The sequence below is a fragment of the Lepus europaeus genome, chromosome 2 (assembly GCF_033115175.1).
Source record: "Lepus europaeus isolate LE1 chromosome 2, mLepTim1.pri, whole genome shotgun sequence".
NCBI lineage: Eukaryota > Metazoa > Chordata > Mammalia > Lagomorpha > Leporidae > Lepus > Lepus europaeus.
This window is the reverse complement of record NC_084828.1, coordinates 83433556-83454030: the sequence shown is the minus strand read 5'-3', so window position 1 is coordinate 83454030 and position 20475 is coordinate 83433556. Positions and strand designations below refer to the sequence as shown.

The 20475-nt window shown below is 49.0% G+C and overlaps 3 protein-coding genes across 3 annotated transcripts; 2 read left to right on the top strand and 1 right to left on the bottom strand.

Moving 5' to 3' along the window:
* The first annotated feature begins 849 nt into the window (after positions 1–849).
* PIGZ (phosphatidylinositol glycan anchor biosynthesis class Z) lies at positions 850–4886 on the top strand. Its single transcript, XM_062209668.1, has 2 exons — positions 850–1035; positions 3319–4886. Exons 1-2 carry the CDS (start codon positions 918–920, stop codon positions 4884–4886), a joined length of 1686 nt encoding a protein of 561 aa, XP_062065652.1. The 5' UTR covers positions 850–917.
* On the bottom strand, positions 850–6993 carry NCBP2AS2 (NCBP2 antisense 2 (head to head)). The gene is made up of 2 exons (XM_062209690.1): positions 4902–6993; positions 850–1250 (listed from the first exon to the last, which is right to left on the bottom strand). Exon 1 carries the CDS (start codon positions 6895–6897, stop codon positions 6598–6600), a length of 300 nt encoding a protein of 99 aa, XP_062065674.1. The 5' UTR covers positions 6898–6993; the 3' UTR covers positions 850–1250; positions 4902–6597.
* Positions 6994–7063: 70 nt separating this feature from the next.
* NCBP2 (nuclear cap binding protein subunit 2) lies at positions 7064–20425 on the top strand. Its single transcript, XM_062209678.1, has 4 exons — positions 7064–7217; positions 10662–10843; positions 16326–16464; positions 16865–20425. Exons 1-4 carry the CDS (start codon positions 7140–7142, stop codon positions 16934–16936), a joined length of 471 nt encoding a protein of 156 aa, XP_062065662.1. The 5' UTR covers positions 7064–7139; the 3' UTR covers positions 16937–20425.
* The last annotated feature ends 50 nt before the right edge of the window (positions 20426–20475 follow it).

Sequence of the window (20475 nt, the reverse complement as noted above, 5' to 3'; positions counted from 1 at the left end):
CATAGCAGAGAACTGGATCGCAAGTGGAACAGCTGGGGCTAGAACCAGTGCTCACATGGGATGCCGGTGTCTCAGGCCAGGGCTTTAACTCGCTGAGCCACAGCGCCAGCCCCAAGAATGTATACTTTACCATGGGAACTGGCTCATCCAATCACGGAGGCCAAGAAGTCCCAGAATCTGCCATGTGCAAGCAGGAGACGCAGGAAAGCTGACAGAGTCCAAAGCCTCAGCAGCAGAGGAGCCTGAGTAACTCCCAGTCCTAGCCCAGGGGCCTGAGAACCTGGGCTGGGGAAGGGAGCCGGGGCTGGCCTAAGCCCAGCGTTCCAAGGCCCAAGAGCTACTTCTGAGGTCTGAAGGCAGAGTTGGGTGTCCCAAATCAAGAAGAGAGCCAGTCCACTCTGTCTTTTGTTCTGTTGACTGGATAATGCCCGCCCATGTTCGTGAGGCCGATATTCTACCCACTCCGGTGTGCATCTCTTCCTGAAACACTACCACAGACACCCCAGAAAAGGTGTGTAGCAGCTCTCTATGGCAGCTCTTGGCCAAGTCAAGTTCACACATAAAATCAATGCCACAGACCCTTGGCAAACACAATTAGCCAATAGCCCAGGTTATTCAACAGAGGCCTCAGTTTCCCCACTTATAAAATGGGAATAAGACCCACTGCCCTAGAGTGTGGAAAAGATGAAGTGAGACATGCATGACAACTGTCTGGCATTTGGCATGAACTTAGTTAAGAAGTAACTTTTATCAATTTTCTTGAGTGGCGATCCATTTTGAGTTTGTTCAGACAGTTGGACACCTTGTTCCTGACGCTGTTGTCACAAATGTTATCCTCAGCAGGTGCAGATCTGTGGATCCAGAGCAGCAGCTGCTACAGCTCTTGGCTCAGTGTGTGGTGACAGTCTGCTCTGAAGATGGCAGCCAGGGGGCTCTGGGGCGGCCTCAGCCTGCTCCGAGTGCTATGGTGTCTCCTCCCGCAGACAGGCTACGTGCACCCTGATGAGTTCTTCCAGTCACCTGAGGTCATGGCAGGTAAAACTCCCCACGTGCGGCCGAGCTAAAGTGCAGCAGAGTGAAGAGTGGAGTGGATGTTCTGGGGGAGGGAGAAGCCCATCCGTGCACATGAGCAGTAGCTGCAGCCCTTCTGTGATAATAACTGGGAAGTGAGGACTTCACGTCTCCTCCCTGAGTGGTAACACTGACCTTTGGGATGACCCTAATAAAACGCTAGCCTCTTTCTGGGTTTCCTGTTGGGACCAAGAGTACAGATATTCAAAATGAAAGCTGTGTTGAACTTCTTGGTGGAACAATTTTAGAACTGGGTTTCCCCACCTGTAGAGGGTGTGACCTGGCATGATGAAACTTTTCTTGTGTAGGTTTGAGTGCAAGGTGAGGGAACCTAAACCCAGGATACTAGCTTGTTAGACTAGAGCTGCTAGGTGGTATAGCACATACCATGAGGATGGCTGCCAGCAGCCTTGAGGCTTTTCAAAAGCTGTGGGTATGTGGCTTCCTCCTCATGGTTCTATACGGCCTCTTGAGCTCCAGCTATCAAGCTTAAAAACAAGTCTTTCCAGCAACAGAAGAGATGTATATGCCTTTTCTTTCTAAAGTCATATTTTTAAAAGCCACATATTTTTTGTCCATTTCTACCCTACTGGTAAGAATGTATCATAAAGGAAGCTGAGAAACGTGGTCTTTATACATGGACAAGTGCTCAGAAAAGGCAGGAAGAGGGGAGTGGGATTCGTGTAGAGGAGACAGCTACTTCTGCCACAGGACTCAACAGGTACATTTATCTTTTCAGTTGAAAGTTTCAGCCTCCCTTTGCACTCTTTTTTTTTTTTTTTGACAGGCAGAGTGGATAGTGAGAGAGAGAGAGACAGAGAGGAAGGTCTTCCTTTTTGCCGTTGGTTCACCCTCCAATGGCCGCTGCGGCCGGCGCATCATGCTGATCCGAAGCCAGGAGCCAGGTGCTTCTCCTGGTCTCCCATGCAGGTGCAGGGCCCAAGCACTTGGGCCATCCTCCACTGCCTTTCTGGGCCATAGCAGAGAGCTGGCCTGGAAGAGGGGCAACCGGGACAGAATCCGGCACCCCAACCAGGACTAGAACCTGGTGTGCCGGCGCTGCAAGGTGGAGGATTAGCCTGTTAAGCCACGGCGCTGGCCTGCACTCATTTTTAAAAACCTGAGCTAGTAAGCAACAGCCAGATTGACCCTAGATTTTGTTTCCTTTTCCCCTTCTGACACACACAGATACAACGGGCCAAAACCCTGGAGGGACTAGCAGAAGCCAAGAGCCTGTCAGGCCTTATAGTCAGCTCTAGACAGCCAGAAAGGCTGTCAAACATGGGATGCTGGGCACTACAGGCCTTGGAGTGGAGCACAGAAGAGTCTGTGCCCCAGCCCTTGACTCTCAGAGCTCCAGGACATGGGTGCCCAGGGTCACAGACCAGCCCTAGGTGGCAAAGATCCTTTAACATTACCTAAGTACTGCTTTAATACATTCTTAGGAGAAATTTTAAGAATCTGAAGCAGAACTAAATCGCCTTGAATGTAACCCTGCTTGCTCATTCCCTGACCCCATTCTCACACCACCTCCCCTGGAAAACCACCACTATCATGGAGTTTCTGACTTGGACTTGTAGATCTTTGAGCCCCAAGACAGGGACCACACCCCCTTTCCAGGGTACAGTTCCCCTTGCTCCCTTCACAAGGTGGAGCCTCAGTCATCAGGGGTTCCCGCTATTTGCTTCTGTCGCTGCAGGCCCAGTCATCACAAACCTAGCCCTTTAAAATGGCACTCAGCTGTCAGTTCCCAGTCCCGTACTGTGGAGTCCAGCCAAGGTCAAAATCCAGGAATGGGCTGCACTGAGTTCCTGTCTGGAAATTCTGAGAGAAAACGTTTCCATGCTCATTCTTGCTGTTGGCAACACTGTGGTTCCTATTCCCTTGCTCTCAGCTTCCAGAGGTCACCTACACTCCTTGCCAGTGGCCCCTGCCTTCCTCCAGTCAGCAGCGCCACAGCGAATCTTTCTCAGGCTATGAATCGATGGCCTCTTCTGCATTCAGCCGAAGACAATGCTGCTTAGCGGGATAGGGGGATGAGGGTCAGGCCCTTCTGACAACTCTTCCCTGTTACAGCCAGCACCCCACGGAACATAACCCAGTCACAGGACCAAAGTCCATCTGTGCACAGTCCCAGGTTGTGCAAGTGTGCACACTAGAGGGTGGGAAATCTCAGGTGCCATCCTGGAATACTGCCCACCGCACCCTGAGCTTGGAACTGGCTCACCTCTGCCTCTCTCTCTGCAGAGGACATCCTGGGCTTACAGGCCACACGGCCCTGGGAGTTTTACCCCAGCAGCTCCTGCCGGACAGTGGTCTTCCCACTGCTGACTTCTGGTTCTACCTTCTGGCTGCTCAGGCTCTGGGAAGAGCTGGGGCTCCGGCCTGGCCGGGTGAGTGGCTATGCACTCCTGGTGGGGCCCCGGCTCCTTCTCACTGCCCTCTCCTTTGCCTTGGACGGGGCCGTGTACCACCTGGCCCCACTGTGGGGGGCAGATCGTTGGAACGCCCTTGTCCTGCTGTCTGGTTCCTACGTCATCCTGGTCTTCTACACAAGGACTTTCTCCAATGCCATCGAGGGACTGCTCTTCACGTGCCTGCTGATGCTGGTGTCCCCCCAGGCAGCACGGAGCCACACACCCAAGATGCCTGCTCCAGGTCCTCGGTGGCACAGCTGGCTTCTTGGCAGCATCGTGGCTGCTGGCTTCTTCAACCGGCCCACCTTTCTGGCATTTGCTCTGGTCCCCCTCTTCCTCTGGGGCTCTCGGGGAGCCATGAACCCTGGCTTCAAGTCCCTGATCTGGGAGGCCCTGCTGCTGCTCCCAGGGATGGCCCTCACTGCAGTGGTGTTTGTGGCCTCGGACAGCTGGTACTTCTCCAGCCTCTCTGGATCCAGCACCCTAGTGCTTACGCCTGTTAACTTCTTGCACTACAACCTGGATCCCCACAATCTGGCAAAGCATGGCACACACGCGCGGCTCACTCACCTGGCAGTCAACGGTTTCCTGCTCTTTGGGGTACTGCATGCGCAGGCCCTGTGGTCTGCATGGCAACAGCTACAAGTCTGCCTCCAGGCCTTTGCCCAGGTGGGCCTCCGAAGGAGGCTAGGTGCACATGGCTCGCTGTCCAGCCCCAGGTCTAGCCTCCTCCTCCTGTACTTCACACCCCTGGCCCTGTTGTCTGCCTTTAGCCATCAGGAGGCTAGGTTCTTGATCCCCCTCCTGGTCCCTGTGGTCCTGCTCTGCAGTCCACGGACACAGCCTGTGCCCTGGAAGGGGGCTCTGGTCCTTTTCAATGTCCTAGGTGCCCTCTTCTTTGGCTGCCTGCATCAGGGGGGCCTGGTGCCCAGCCTGCGGTACCTGGAGCAAGTGGTCCACACACCTGTGCTCCCGAGCATGCCCACCCACTACACACTCCTCTTCACCCATACCTACATGCCCCCCCAACACCTCCTCCACCTCCCAAGCCTGGGCTCTCCTGTGAAGGTGGTAGACATGGGTGGGACCGAGGACTGGGTCCTATGCCAAGCCCTCAACAATCTCACTAGACAACCAGCCTGCCAAGGGGCCGGGGGACCGTGGCTCTGCCGCCTCTTTGTGGTGACCCCTGGCACCACGAGGCGTGCCGTGGAGAAGTGCAGCTTCCCCCTCAAGAATGAGACACTCATATTTCCCCACTTGACCCTGGAGGATCCACCAGCCCTGTCATCTCTGCTGAGTGGGGCCTGGAGGGACCACCTCAGTCTCCACATCGTGGAGCTGGGAGAGAAGCCTGACAACACAGCAGAGCAGCCACTGCCCAGGATTCGGCCATAAAAGGAGCCACCATACCTTCCACATGGGTAGCTGGACTGGGCTGCTAGGCCACAGCCACGGGTCTCTTTCAGGATTTCCACTGGTGCCTCTCTAAGGCACAGCTGTTGGGTGTGCGGCCTTCTTGGTGAGCTGGCACTTCTCTATTGGAGAACAAAGACCTGATGAGTCATGGTCCTGGTGTCAAGGTCCCCAAAGGATCCTGATGTGAATATGGCACCTGCTGTCTGCGCCTGCCCTAGTCCTTCGGGCCACCATGATGTTTTAAATACGTAATAGTGCCTGGTTGTGAAGACAGGAACTACTAATGACAACTCTTTGGCTTCCTTAGTCAATCTGGCCTGTCGGATCCTGGGAGGGCAATGTGGTGACACAGAGAACAAGAGGCTCCGACTCAGGGGCGCCCTCTAGTCCTAGACCTGCCACTCACAGACTGTGTGTGACCTTGACAAAGCCCCTTCGGCTCAGAACACACTAGGCCAAAGGATCTCTGCAGAATGTGCCAGCTAATTTTGTCATTCCTGGACTCCACAGCACATGTCCCCTGGCTTAATAGGCATCTCTCCCACAAAGCCCTTTAAGAATGCAAGTGGGAGTGGCAATGCATCTAATGGCACCTTGGTACCTGCTGTCTCTGTGTTCGGTTATTATCCAAAAGAGTTATTCTGGAAGTTTTCTCCCCTCTCCTACTCCTGTTCCTAAGCCCTCTGGCCATTGCTGCACCTTGCCCTGCAGGCTCACTCTCACAGAGGAGGGAGCCCAGGTGTTCTCCCACCTCAGCGACGTCGCTCAGGTCCTTCCAACCTGCCCTGTGGGAACACAGGAGGCATGATGCTTGGTCAGTACCGGTTACGTTTAAAGGCTTCAAGCTTCCTAGATGGAATGATTAATTGTGTAGCCTAAGTAGAGCCCATCAGACACCCAATGAAGAGCCGGAAATGACAGGGCACTTCTGTATACAATTAGCATCCTAATTGTAGGTCCGTTAGCTGGACCAGTGGTTTGTATCCCAGACCCACAAAAGTGAACAGGAATCCTGGTAGTCTTAATGCCTGGTGGTGACGGCGGTGGAGGAAGACAGGCACTGGGGCAGGGTAGCTGCTGTAGAGAGCTGTGATTACGGATTTAGGCCCCGGAGTCAAATGCCTGTACTCACATTCCGCTCTGTAAGGCTCTGGGCAACGTAAGAAGTAATATCCACTTCCTCCCACGAACACGCTGTGAAGAGTTAAGTGTGATAACCCACACTGAGAGCGATTAGCAAACGCCAGCCCAGAGTAAGCACTCACTGTGTGTGCGGGCCTACAGAGCCCAGGCCTCCCAATCCACCTGGTCTGAGAAGCACCACACTCATGCCGGTTAATCAGCTCACGCATTTAATCAGGATTTCGGCAGCTGCAGGGCCGTGTTTCCATCCATGATCCTCCCCGCATATCTAGCCCGAGTTCTTGTCCCATTTGTAGAGGGCAGGCTCCCTTTCTGGCTGCGTCCCGGGGCAGCCCCTCAGGCTTCGGGGTCTTTGGCCACACGGAGCCCTGCCCGTCACAGGGCTTCAACGAGGAGGTCCGTTCGGCTTGGGCTCTTCGGAGTGGGACGTCTGCAGGCCGGAAATCTGAGTCAGGGTTTCGAAGCTGTGCCCAGTGCCCGGGATGACTCCTCAGCGCCGAAGCCACTGTACATCCCCGAAGCGAAAGTAGGCGACCTCGGCCCGGGCTCAAGGGTTTGCGCCTGGACCCCTCTGGCTCCCCGGTGGTGTCCCCGGGCGATCCCGGAGGCCACGGCGTAGTTCCTGTGCGAAGGCGTCTCGGAATCGCGCGGCGCGACGACCCAGCGAGCCGGCGGGCCCCGCCGCGAGGCCCCGCAGACGGCGGGCCGCGTCCTGGCCGCGCAGCTGGGCCTGCAGCAGCGCGAAGGCCGTAAGCTGCGCCGCACGCCGGATGGGCCGAGACTCGGCCAGCCGCTCCACCAGCTGCGGGCTGTGCAGCAACACGGCCAGCAGCCGCCGAAGAACCATCCTCGGGAGAGCGTCCCGGAACCAAGAGCACGCCTCCCCCGCGCCCGGACCGGCGACGCTGGCCCGCGGACTGTGCCCGCCTCCGCGCCGCCTGATGACGACACTGCCGCGCTCGGATTGGTCTGGACACTCCCACTGTGCGCCGCGTCCGCGCCTTTCCGTTTCCGCCGCCGCCGCCGCCGCCGCCGCCCCAGTCCGGTTGTTCTCGGGAGTCGGCGCGTCGTTGTGCAGCTGTCTGAGCCATGTCGGGAGGCCTTCTGAAAGCGCTGCGCAGTGACTCCTACGTGGAGCTGAGCCAGTACCGGGACCAGCACTTCCGGGTGAGGGAGCCCGGGCCGCGCGACGGGCAGACCCTTGAGCCAGGACGCTGAGAAACGGTTTGCTCTTGCACATTGCTGCTGCCCCGAAACGGGCCATGGGTCCCCGGTGCCTGCTGGGGAGGCAGCGATGTTGGAGGGGACCCCACTCTGTTTCCGAGAGAGAGTTTGAGGTTCGCTTTCCCGTTGCCTTGCAGCCGCTCCTCGTGCGCGGCCGGCGCAGAGGGCTCGAGCGGCGTCGTCAGGCGTCGTCAGCGCTGGCTGCTGTTCCTACAGGCCGTGCGCCGGGAAAGTGACTTGTGATGAGGGCAGAGCAGACCTTTTCATTCCTGGAGCGTGTGGAGGAGCCTTTCTGACACAGATACCGGTCGGCCCCCCCCCCCCCCAATCTTAAATAATCAGTGTTCTTTGGTGCTTCGGACCCTTTTTAATTTTTTTTCTGTTAATGGCTCTAAGTGGTGGATGGGCTACACAAAATTGAGTCCTGTCTCTAACGATGGGGAGAGTTCGGAGTGGGGTGGCGGATCGGCCAAGCTACACCTAGAGGATGCCCGCGTGTTTAGATGGAAGAATGCTGGATTTCAGAAGAGGGGTTTTAGGCTGTATTACAACATACTTTGGGGCAGCCACAGATACTTAAAGATGGGCTTTTCCGGTGACAGCGAGGATGGCCAGAGGTTGCGGCAGAGCAGCACTCATAACCTAATCACTAGGTAAACTATTGAACACTGTGTCGCAGTGTTTCGTATTCCGTTAGGCGAGCTGGGAAGTAAGGGGAGGCTGTTGCAGGCATTTGGGGAGTGAACCAGACTGCTTCTTTAAAAATCAGTGTATATTATTACATAGTCCAGTTGGTTTCCTATTTGAGAAACTGGTTCACTCCCCAAATGCCCGGGAGACAGGCACTCAGTGACTTGAGTCCTCACCCATTGCTTCCAAGGGTGCGTATTAGCAGGAAGCTGGAATCAGGAGCGGAGCTCGGGCTTGAGCCCAGGCACTGTGACGAGGATGTGGGTGCCCTAACTGCTGTGCCAAACACCCACCCCTCAGTTTTCTTGTGTGAGTCAGATGGTTTCACTATTTCTCTGATTACCACTGAATGCGATCACATAAAAATGTTTTTCCAAGTAATGCGCTCTAGAGCACTCAGAGACAGCTTATGCAGAGTGATTCTTGGAGTGAAGAGAACTGATCAGCACTACATGTAGAGCAGTGACTGAAGAAGTGAGGGCCATTGCAACAGCACCCTGTGCGTGCTGGTGTGGATCTACTCACGGCCCTGCAAGCCGGAATGTCACTGATGTGGGTAACTTGGACTCTTAAGCTAGATCAGAGCGGCGGGAGAGTAAGTCAGCTGATGGGCCTCATATTTAATCACATGTATCCTTCCCAGTGTGGCGGCTGGAAGGTCCAAGACAGCCATATATGGGTTTCTTTCTTTAAAAAAAAAAAAAGAAAAAAGAAAAAAGATTTTATTTATTTGAGAGGCAGAGAGGGAGAGATAGAGAAAAAGGTCTTCCATCCGCTGGTTCACTTCCCAAATAGCTGCAACAGCTGGGGCGCAGCTGATCCTTCCTCCAGGTCTCCCACAGGGTTGCAGGGGCCCAAGCACGCAGGCTGTCTTCTGCAGCTTTCCCAAGCTATTAGCTAAGACCTGGATTGGAAGAGGAGCAGCTGGGATACAAACCAGTGCCCTTATGGGATGCCAGCGCTGTAGGTGGAGACAGCCTATTACACCACAATGCCAGCACCCAAGATACTGGTTTCTGTGAAGGCATCATGTCTAGTCCATGATGAGCCATCTTGTTCCCAGGGATTGTCAGGTGTCTTGGTTAAAGCCAGTTATAAGGCCGGCGCCGTGGCTTAACAGGCTAATCCTCCACCTTGCAGCGCCGGCACACCGGGTTCTAGTCCCGGTTGGGGCGCAGGATTCTATCCCGGTTGCCCCTCTTCCAGGCCAGCTCTCTGCTATGGCCCGGGAAGGCAGTGGAAGATGGGCCAAGTGCTTGGGCCCTGCACCCGCATGGGAGACCAGGAGAAGCACCTGGCTCCTGGCTTCGGATCAGCGAGATGCGCTGGCCGCAGCGCCACTGGAGGGTGAACCAACGGCAAAAAGGAAGACCTTTCTCTCTGTCTCTCTCCCTCACTATCCACTCTGCCTGTCAAAAAAAAAAAAAAAAAAAAAAAGCCAGTTATATATTCCTGTCTCTGGTTTATCTTCCAAGTCAGGAACCTCGTTAAGGAGATCTTTTTAGTGATCATTATCTTTTTTCCTGAACTCTGACCTTGTAAGTCATCTAAGCCATTGTTGCTTTGACAGTTTTATAAGGGAAACTTGATCTTTGAAAATCCATTTTTCTCTACAGAGAAAAGGGCCCTTCCTTATATACTGGGGTTTTTCTTTCTTTTTTTTTCTTTCTTTCTTTTTTTTTTTTTTTTTTTTTTGACAGGCAGAGTGGACAGTGAGAGACAGACAGAGAGAAAGGTCTTCCTTTGCCGTTGGTTCACCCTCCAATGGCCGCCGCGGTAGGCGCGCTGCAGCCGGCGCATCTCGCTGATCCGATGGCTGGAGCCAGGTGCTTCTCCTGGTCTCCCATGGGGTGCAGGGCCCAAGCACTTGGGCCATCCTCCACTGCACTCCCTGGCCACAGCAGAGAGCTGGCCTGGAAGAGGGGCAACCGGGACAGGATCGGTGCCCCGACCGGGACTAGAACCCGGTGTGCCGGCGCCGCAAGGCGGAGGATTAGCCTAGTGAGCTGCGGCGCCGGCCTCTTTTTTTTTTTTTTTTTTAAAGATTTATTTATTTATTTGAAAGGAAGAGTTACAGAGAGGCAGAGGCAGAGAGAGGTCTTCCATCCGCTGGTTCACTCCCCAGATGGAAGCACAGCTGGAGTTGCACCAATCCAAAGCCAGGAGCTTCATCCAGGTCTCCCACGTGGGTGCAGGGGCCCAAGAACTTGAGCCATCTTCTACTGTTTTCCCAGGCCACACCAGAGAGCTGGATTGGAAGTGAAGCAGCTGGGACTCGAACCAGTACCCATATGGGATGCTGGCACTGCAGGCAGCGGCTTTACCCACTACACCACAGGACTGGCCCCTATACTGGAATTTAAACTTGGGCCATTAGAGAAAGATCCAATGCTGAGTATATGGAGTGTGAAAGAAAAAGGCACACTGCTTGTCTGGCAGTCTAATGCAGGAATGGAAAGGTGGCATACTACAGTGTCATTATTTTGAGCCTGACCCTCCCCTCTGGACCTTGCTTAAGTACTTTACAGAATTTGAATTCCCCCTCTTATTGGCAAGTTTTTGTGGTGGATTGGAATGATAAGGGAGTTTTATTTCCAAATCAGAACTAATGTTTTATTGTACTTGGGGATATTATTTAAGCAAGGCTCTCTTTAAGTAAGTTGTATTGTTTAACTCTGTCTCTATTTGAAATTCTAGGGTGACAATGAAGAACAAGAAAAATTACTGAAGAAAAGCTGTACGTTATATGTTGGAAATCTTTCCTTTTACACAACTGAAGAACAAATTTATGAACTCTTCAGTAAAAGTGGTGACATAAAGAAAATTATTATGGGTCTGGATAAAGTGAAAAAAACAGCATGTGGATTTTGTTTTGTGGAGTATCCTTCCTGTGTTATCTAATGTAGCTGCTGAACTAGGATAGAGCCGAGAGTGGCTGGCTGCCTGCTATTTAAAAAATGAGGGGGTAGGCACTTGATGCAGCAGTTAAAGCCCCTGTTTAGGATGCCCACATCCCATACTGGAATGCCTGGTTCAAGTTCACCTTCCTATTGTGCACACTGGGAGGAAGCAGGTGATGGCTTAAATGCCTAGGTCTTTGCCACTCACATGGGAGCACCCGGAATTAATTCTGGGTTCCTGGTTTTGACCTGGCCCTGGCCAACCAGTTGCAGGCATTTGAGTCAGTGGATGGAGTGTGTCTGTCTATGCCTGAAAATAAATACAAAAATTTTAAGTGAGGCTATTAAGCAGCCATCACTACCTCTTTTTCTTTGTATCTATACCCCTGTATTCTGAAAGTTGGTTATACTTACATTCTACTCTGAAATCCATCCTTTATGGTTGATTCTGTAAGAAAACATTCCGAGTTGGGCCCTGGGCCACAGCAGGGCAAGCTGCTATTTGACATACCTGCACCACACACTGGAGTGGCTAGTTTGAATACTGGCCTGATTCCTGCTAATGTACCTGGGAAGGAGGCAGATGATGGCACAAGTACTTGAGTGCCCGCCACCCATGTGGGAAACCCAGATGGAGTTGACTGTTGCCTGGCCCAGCCCTGGATGTGAGCAGTATTTGAGGAGTGAACCAGTGGATGGAAGATAGATCTTTTTCACTCTGCCTTTCAAATAAACAAATCTTTAAATTAAAAAAATTTTAAGTATATGAGGATACTTCAAAGTTTGTTGAAAATGGGATTAAAGGATAAGGTTATTTTGGTGGAAAGCTCTTTAAATTTTATAGTATTTGAGAGACAGAGCCCCTGTCTCCTCAGATGCCTGCAACAGGTGGTGCTGGACTAGGTGGTAGCCAGGAGCCAAGAACTCAGTTTAGGTTTCCCACATGATTGTCAGGAACCCAACTACTTAACCATTAGCTGCTGCCTCCCAAGGTGTGCATTAGCAAGACACTGGAATCAGGAGTGGAGCCAGGACTTAACCCCAGGCAATACAAGATGCAGGTGTCCCAAGTAGCATCATAACTACTAGGCCAAACATGTGCCCCTGATACAAAAAAAAAAAAAAATATATATATATATATATGTATATGTATATACATATACATGTATATGTATATGCATATATATTGGGTTTTCAGAAGTTTTGGAAAGTGCATTTTATTGAAAAACTGCATGGTTTTCAGCTTTTTTTTTAACACCAAAATAAACTTACCCTTAACTCCATGTAATGTGAACTTTTTGAAGTACTCTTGTACCTTTGGTGTTTTAAAGTCCAGAAGTTGTAGTGAAAATAAAATCCCCATGCTGTTCTAAACCTGTATTTCCTTTCCCTAGAGGCAGAAGGTACCAGTTTCTTGGGTGTCTTCTAGAAACAATCCCATGGCCGTGAGGTAGCTTACTGCATGTGCATATAGACTTCCATGTCGGCACATGCAGGCCTCTTTTTAAAATGACTGTATAAAATTTCATTATGTAGGCATGCATAGGTTTCACAAGTAAAAAGAAAACTATTTATTTATGATCATTAATTTTTTTTGAGACCCAGTAAATACTGCCCTCCTAGTTTTAAGCTAACGTTACTTAATATTACCAATAGTTTATTATTGCTTAATTTATTACTGATTTTTTGGAAATTTTCTACTTGATCTAATGTCTTTTTTTTTTTTTTTTTTTTAAAGGTTTATTTGAGAGGCAGAGCAATAGAGAGGGAGAAACAGAGCAGTCTTCCATCCGCTGGTTCACTCACATGGATACAATGGCTGGGGCTGGGCCAGGCTGAAATGAGGAGCCAGGAACTTCCAGTCTCCCCTTATGGGTGCAGGGGCCCAAGCACTTGGGTGATTTGCTGCTTTCCCAGGCACTAGCAGTGAGCTGGATTGGAAACAGGGCTGTCAGGACTCAAATCAACACTGATAGGGATGCAGGGATCAACCCACTGTGCCATAATGCCAGCTCCCTTATGTCTTTTAAACCTTTTTTTTCTGTGCCTTGAATTATGTTTATTTTGGTTGTATTGTTGTTGTAATTTTTTTAAAAAAAGATTTACTTATCTGAAAGGCAGAATAGGAGGGAGAAACCTAGAGAGATCTTCCATCCACTGGTTTATTCCCCAGATGGCTTCAATGGCCAGGCAGAAGCCAGGAATCAAGAACTTTATCTGGGTCCTCCATATGAGTGGCACAGGCCAGAGTACTTGAGCCATCATCTCCTGCCTCCCAGGGTGTGTCAGCAGGAAGCTGGAGTGGAAACAGAGTAGCTGGGACTCAAACTGGTACTCCAACACGGGATGTGGCCACCCCAAGTGGCAGTTTGACCCACTGTGGTACTGTACTTCCCCCAAAGCTGGTTCTTTGAACCCCAGACAGGGCTTCCCTGCGAAGGTGATGACATGCTTTTGGAATATGTGAGTTTCTGAGAAGCCAGAAGGAAGAGAGATTTTCTTATGGCCTACTAACATCAAAGATGACGGTTCATCCAAATACCTCATTCAGAACCCCTATTTTTTTTTTTTTCTTTGACAGGCAGAGTGGATGGTGAGAGAGAGACAGAGACAGAGAGAAGGGTCTTCCTTTTTGCCGTTGGTTCACCCTCCAATGGCTGCTGTGGCCAGTGCATCTCACTCATCCAAAGGCAGGAGCCAGGTGCTTCTCCTGGTCTCCCATGCAGGTGCAGGGCCCAAGGACTTGGGCCATCCTCCACTGCACTCCCTGGCCATAGCAGAGAGCTGGCCTGGAAGAGTGGCAACCGGGATAGAATCTGGCGCCCTGACCGGGACTAGAACCCGGTGTGCCGGCGCCACAAGGCGGAGGATTAGCTTGTTGAGCCACGGCGCCGGCCTCAGAATCCTATTTTAAGAGCTGGTGCCTAAGGTGCCAGCATCCCATATGAACAAAAGTTTTTGTCCCAGCGGTTCCATTTCCAATCCTGTTCCCTACTAATGCGCCTGGGAAAGCAGTGGAAGATGGCCCAAGTGGCTGGGCCCCTGTACCCACATGTGAAACCTGGAAGAAGCTCCTAGATTCGGATCGGCCCAGCTCTGGCCCTTGCAGTCATTTGGGAAGTGAACCAGCAGATAGAAGACCTCTCTCTCTGCCTCTCCTCTGTAACTGACTTTCAAATAAATAAGTAATGAATCCTTAAAAAAACACATTTTTATTTGTTTAAATGTTCCTACATATTTAAAAGAAGCTTAATTAAACTATACAGTATCATTTCTTACTCAATTTTGAATTAAGAGCCTCCTGTGATTGCTGTCTAATCTTGTGCCAGTTTCATCTATTAGCACTCTTCCACTGGCTTTTGTTAGTCCCTAGTTGGCTGATGGGCTCTTCTACTTGTTGGGTGTATGCTTCCTTCTTGTCATTCCAATGAGGCCTCTAGGAAGAAAGGAGAAACCTCCTTCCATTCTTCCTTCATAGGAAGGGACCAGACTGCCCACGCATACCAATGGGCATAAAATAGTTCTCTGGGAACAGGGAGGAGAAACAAAAGTCCATGTGGCAGCTTGTTATTCTGATAGCCAGAGTGTTTTTGCAGATTAACCTGCTAAGTTAAAGATCAACAGTCAATGGCAGATGCTCAGAAAGAGACGTTACTGCCAGCTGTTTTTCTGTCCTAACATTCGTTTCATTCATTCATCAAAAGTTAGAGAGTGCTGTGTACGAGGTCTTGTCTCAGTGTTAGAGATGGAATTTTTTTTTTTTTTTTGACAGGCAGAGTGGACAGTGAGAGAGAGAGAGAAAGGTCTTCCTTTTGCCGTTGGTTCACCCTCCAGTGGCCGCCGCGGCTGGCGTGCTGCGGCCGGCGCACCGCGCTGATCCAAAGCCAGGAACTTCTGGTCTCCCATGCGGGTGCAGAGCCCAAGCACTTGGGCCATCCTCCACTGCACTCCTTGGCCACAGCAGAGAGCTGGCCTGGAAGAGGGGCAACTGGGACAGAACCTGGTGTGCCGGCACCGCAAGGTGGAGGATTAGCCTAGTGAGCTGCGGCACCAGCAGATACGGAAATTTCACCAACTAGTTCCTGCCCTGTGTAATAAGATGGGGGAAAAATATAGATCAGCATTTCCCAAACCCACAAACACTTTTAATCGTAACTGTTTACAGAGATTTTTCAAAATACTATCTCAGTGTGTTATTGTGCAGTGGGTTAAGCTTCTGCTTGGGATTCACATATCTTGTGTCAGTCCCTAGGTTTGAATCCCAGCTCTGCTTCAGTCTAGATTACTGCTAGTCCACACTCTGGGAACAGCACATGAGGCTTAAGTATTCAAGAGCTAGGAAGTATCTGCTACCCGAGTGGATGACTCCGATGGAATTCACCTGGCTTCTGTCTGGCTCAGCCCTGGCTGTGGGGAACATCTGGGGAGCAAACCAGCTGATGGAACATCTCTTTCTCTGCGTTTCAAATAACAGTAAATAAAAAGATACCCTCCCAAGTAGAGCTGATTAAAAAGGTTTGAGGGCTACTAACCTAGCTTGTGCTTTGAGTCTTTGTAGTGAAATGCAATGAGTTCCATGTGTACTGTGACCTCCTTTTAAATACACTGTGTCCAATTTCATTGTTTCTTGGGTAAGCAGTATGTGATTTATGGTCCAAACCTGTGCTGAATATATTTTGTTTTACAAATAAAAACAGGAACAGTGGGACCAAATTTTTTTTAAAAAAATTTATTTTATTTGAAAAAGCAGAGAGAGGTCTTCCATTTGCTGGTCACTCCCCAAATGACCACAGGCCAGAGATGGGCCAGACAGAAGCCAGGTGAATCCCATCGGAGTCATCCACTCGGACAGCAGAGACTTCCTAGCTCTTGAATATTTGAGCCTCATCTGCTGTTCCCAGGGTGTGGGCTAACAGTAACCCAGACCAGAAGCAGAGCTGGTGTTCAAACTCAGGGACTGATACAGGATATGTGAATCCCAAGCAGAAGCTTAACCCACTGCACAATACCCACAGAGATAGTACTCTTAAAAATCTCTATAAGGTTTCCCACATAGGTGCAGGGACCCAAGGATTTGGGTCATCTGCTGTTGCTTTCCCAGGCACATTAGCAGGGAGCTGGATTGGAAGTGGAGCAGCTGGGACTCAACTCGGTGCTCATATGGGATGTGGGCACTGCAGGCAGTGGCTTTACACACTACACCACAGTGCTGTCCCCAGGACCAAATAATTTAATGAGTATCTAAGGAATGACTGTTAACGTAGCCATGGTAAGTGTCATATTTAACTCCCCACGTGCATCTGGACCAATCTCAAAACTGCAAGCTGCATTGTCTACGCTCGGTCTAGTTGGATTCGCTTTTGTACTTTTTCCTTAACAACTCTGTTTTATTTAGATGTTGCTTCCTGTATTTCCAAACATTTAGAGAAATGTTAGTGTTCCTTAATACTTAACACTTAAGATACTATTCAAGAGCAGATGCAGAAAATGCCATGCGGTACATAAATGGGACTCGTCTGGATGACCGGATCATTCGTACAGACTGGGACGCAGGCTTTAAGGAGGGCAGGCAGTATGGACGTGGTCGCTCCGGGGGCCAGGTATGCAGCAAGGGTCTCTGGGCTCAGCCTTTGCCTGACATTCCAGTCCTAACGACTGTTGTTTTATCAATTAATATCTACTCTTGTAAATGATTTGCCTATAACTTTGGCAGAAACCTCCCATTCATTTTGCAAAATTTGTTTAAACCTTGAAATGGTATATTCTGAGCATTTCCACAAGCCCCTATCTCCTGCTAGGGGCTAGGTACTTTATAACTGCAAGAGTGCCTACAACAAGAGCAAAGTGTACTAAAACCAGTTTTTAAAAGTTGCATCACAAATGTCCTACTTGAGTGTTCCCACTATGGCATCTGAAAAAGTTCCTGTGAAATGTTAGCGGGAGGCACTTTTGTTACACTGGTATTCTCTATACTGTAACTTAGTATTCTTTTTGATTAAGGTGCGAGATGAGTATCGGCAGGACTATGATGCTGGGAGAGGAGGATATGGCAAACTGGCACAAAACCAATGAGCAGCGAGAGCCCCATCAGGAAAAACTCTTGCCTGTTCAAGAACATTACCCAGGGTCTGCAAATCAGCCTGTTTTTTTTTTTACCAAGCTTCAATCAGTGTCTACAGAGCTTGAAGCCCTTCAGTTCTCTGAGGATTATTAGACAGAACCAAAAGAATGCCTTTAATTCTAGCCTTGGAATCTTGGCCACGTGTCAAGATTACCAGAGTGATTTTGTTACCAGGTCAGAAATTGTGTTCCCTGGCAAGAGACTGAATCCGAAAAGTTGATTAATCTGTCCGGCAAAACATACTTCTTTTAGGAAGATTAGAAAAATCTAAAAATTGTTTTACCATGTTTGAGTCAAAGTAGGTTCATGATCCACATTGGGGCCTGGAATAACTGGTTATTTTTTATTGTTAAGTCTACATGTTTAATAAATGGAGTTTTGTATGTTGCATAGCTTTGTTCTTAGAAACAGGTGTTTGACAACTGAATTTCAAGTCTCTGAAGGCAAACTTACAGGTCAACTGAGCATCCTCAGTAGTTGATGCAAAAAGTTAGCCTTGGATAGTTCAAGGGGACACCACTTGTTTCCGTGTATCATGAAATTAGGTACAGAACTTACTGTATTCAGAAGATACAACTAAAGGTAAAAAAGGCCAAGGTTTAGGGGTGAGGGGGCATTGTGGTGCAGCAGGTTAAGCTGCTGCTTGGGATGCCTGCATCCCATATCAGAGCATGGAATGGAGTCTAGCTTCCTGCTAATGCACCTGGGAGCCTGCAGACAATGGCCCAAGTACTGTGGTTTCTGCCACCCACATATTCCTGGTTTTAGCCTGGTCCTACCCCTGGCTGTGGGCATTTGGAGAATGAACCAGCAGATGGAACACCTCTCTGTCTTTCCCTATCACTCTGCCTTTCTAATAAGTCTTTAAAAAGAAATAATTTTAAAATGAAAAAAAAAAAAAAAGCTAGAGTTTATAATACAGAGAATCTCAAATACTCTATGGGGTGGGAGTGTGGACAGTCTCAGAAGTGGAAGGAAACCTCAAGAGTTGCGTTGGGGCCTGCATTGTGGAGCAGCAGTTAAGCTACTGTCTATGATGCCAGCATCCCATATGGGTGTCCATTTGAGTCCCAGCTGCTCCACTGTCAGCTTCCTGCTAATGCACCTTGGAAAGCACTGGAAGACGGCTCAAGCTTAAGCCCCTGCCACCCATGTGGGAAACAACCCAGATGGAGTTCCAGGCTCCTGGCTTGAGCCTAGTGCAGCCCTGTGGCTGCTGAAGCCACTTGGGGGGTGAACCAATGGATGGAAGATGTCTGACTCAACCTTTCAAGATTTAAGACTGCAATGGCTGGAGCTGGGCTGTCTGAAGCCAGGAGCTTCTTCTGGGTCTCCCATGCAGGTTCAAGGGCCCAAGGACCTGGGCCATCTTCTACTGCTTTCCCAGGCCATAGCAGAGAGCTGGATTGGAAGTGGAGCAGCCAAGACTCAACCAGCAGCCATATGGGATCCACAGCACTGGCCCCCTCAAAAATTTTTTAAAGATGCCCTTCCTTACCAAAAGAAAAGTTAAAACATTGCCTTGATATGAAAGTTGCTGTTAGGGCCATCAGATTTATTATTTTCATTTTTCAGAGTGATCTTGGGAATACAGTGTGTTTTTAATAAAGTTTGAAGATTATGAGGATACTTAACAAAAACAGACACACTTCCTGTATGAAATGTCTATTTCAGCCAATTCTCATGCTGAAGTCTACTTTACTTTTTCCCCAGATTGTGCTTATTGAGGTTGAAGCCATAATAGTGAGCTGATAATTTCTGCAAAGGGGAGTCTAGAGAACTTGCATTTGTTAGACAGTAGGTCATTTCTAATATTATGTAAAGTACTACTCACTTAAAACTCCTAGTCTAAGAACTTTTCCTGATAAAATGCACATTAAAAAATCTAACAACAAAATACCTTCTAACTTCAGTAGTTTGTAAAGTTGAGGGTAAAGTATCTTGGTGTGAATGTTTTTAATGTTATAATACATTGAACTTTTAGGTTCTCTTAAATTCTAAAAGAGCTATAATTAGTTTTAAGAAACCATTCACAGGGGCTGCCACTTGTAGTGCCGGCATCCCATATGGAGGCGGGTTCTAGTCCCCGCTGCTCCACCTCCAATCCAAACATCTTTCCTGGGAAAGCAGCAGCAGATAGCCCAAGTCCTTGAGTCCCTGCACCCGTGTGGGAGACCTGGAACAAGCTCTGGCTCCTGGCTTCAGATTAGCACAGCTCTGGCCATTGCAGCCAATTGGGGAACCAGTGGAGGGAAGACCAACTCCTCCCTCCCTCTCACACTCCCTTCCTGTTTCTCTCTGCTTCTGCCTCTCAAACTCTGCCTTTCAAATAAATCTTAAAAAAAAAATTCACAAATAATTTAATGAGGATACACTGTTCACTTTCTTACATTGTAGTTTGAACCAAATATGTTTTATATATTTTTGTAGTAAAACGTAAGTTTGGTTTTTAGGCCTGTAGAAATCTAAGACAGTGGCTCCTATTGAATTGTGTCTTCTGTCACAGATTTTAATAAAGTTGGGCCAACTTACTGTCTGTCTCATTGCCTACAGAGGAGGACATGTTCTTGAACTCCCTTAAACTATGAGTGACTTTTAAGGGGAATCTATGAATAATGTGTAATTTGTACATCCATTTTGATTTGACACTTGCAACTAGTTATGATTTTATTTGAAGAGAAAACTTGGACTTCTTGTGAAAAAGATAAAAGATGCACCAAGCAAACTTGTCTAATGATAGGATAAGTCTTCCAGAAAACGTACTTTGGGATGATTAGAGAGGAAGGGAAATTAAGAGGACCTCATGTTTCTTGGGCTTGAGGATGCTAACTATGACAGTCTGCATTGCACCCCACTTTGCTATTTCTCTCACTTTTAATCAAAGTGAAAATTCAGACACGTATACTAAGTAGGGAATGCGATTAGGTGAAATGTCAGATCTGGCTAGACTGAAACCTGTAAACTTACTGGGTCCCTATTATTCATTATTAGTTAAAGTGAGAAGCTTGAGAGTTGCTTTAGAGCTGTGCCACCCAGTATGGTAGCTAACCACTTGTAGCTATTTCAGGAAAATAAAGTTAAATGTTCACTTCTTATTCACACTAACCATATCTAAAAGCTCATTAGTCACATGGGGCTAGTGGCTGTAGTTGGGACAAAAATATGGAACATTGCCATCACTAGAGAAGATTTTGTTGGACAGTGCTGCTCTAAGGGTAGGCTGCGAAGGGCCTACACCATTCGCTGCACTTCAGTGAGCCTTCTCATGACTGGACTATCACTGGGAATAATTACTACTCCACAAATAGTACATGTTATTCAACACAGAGAACACAAGTTTATAAAGGCATTTATTTTTCAAAAAAATATTTTGCTAGAAGGGTTGAGTATTGTAATTTTACATGATCATAATCTTTTAAATAAATTCTTTTTCTGACCAACAGGTACCATTTAAGTGAACAACCTGTCTAGATCTGCTTTTGTAACACCC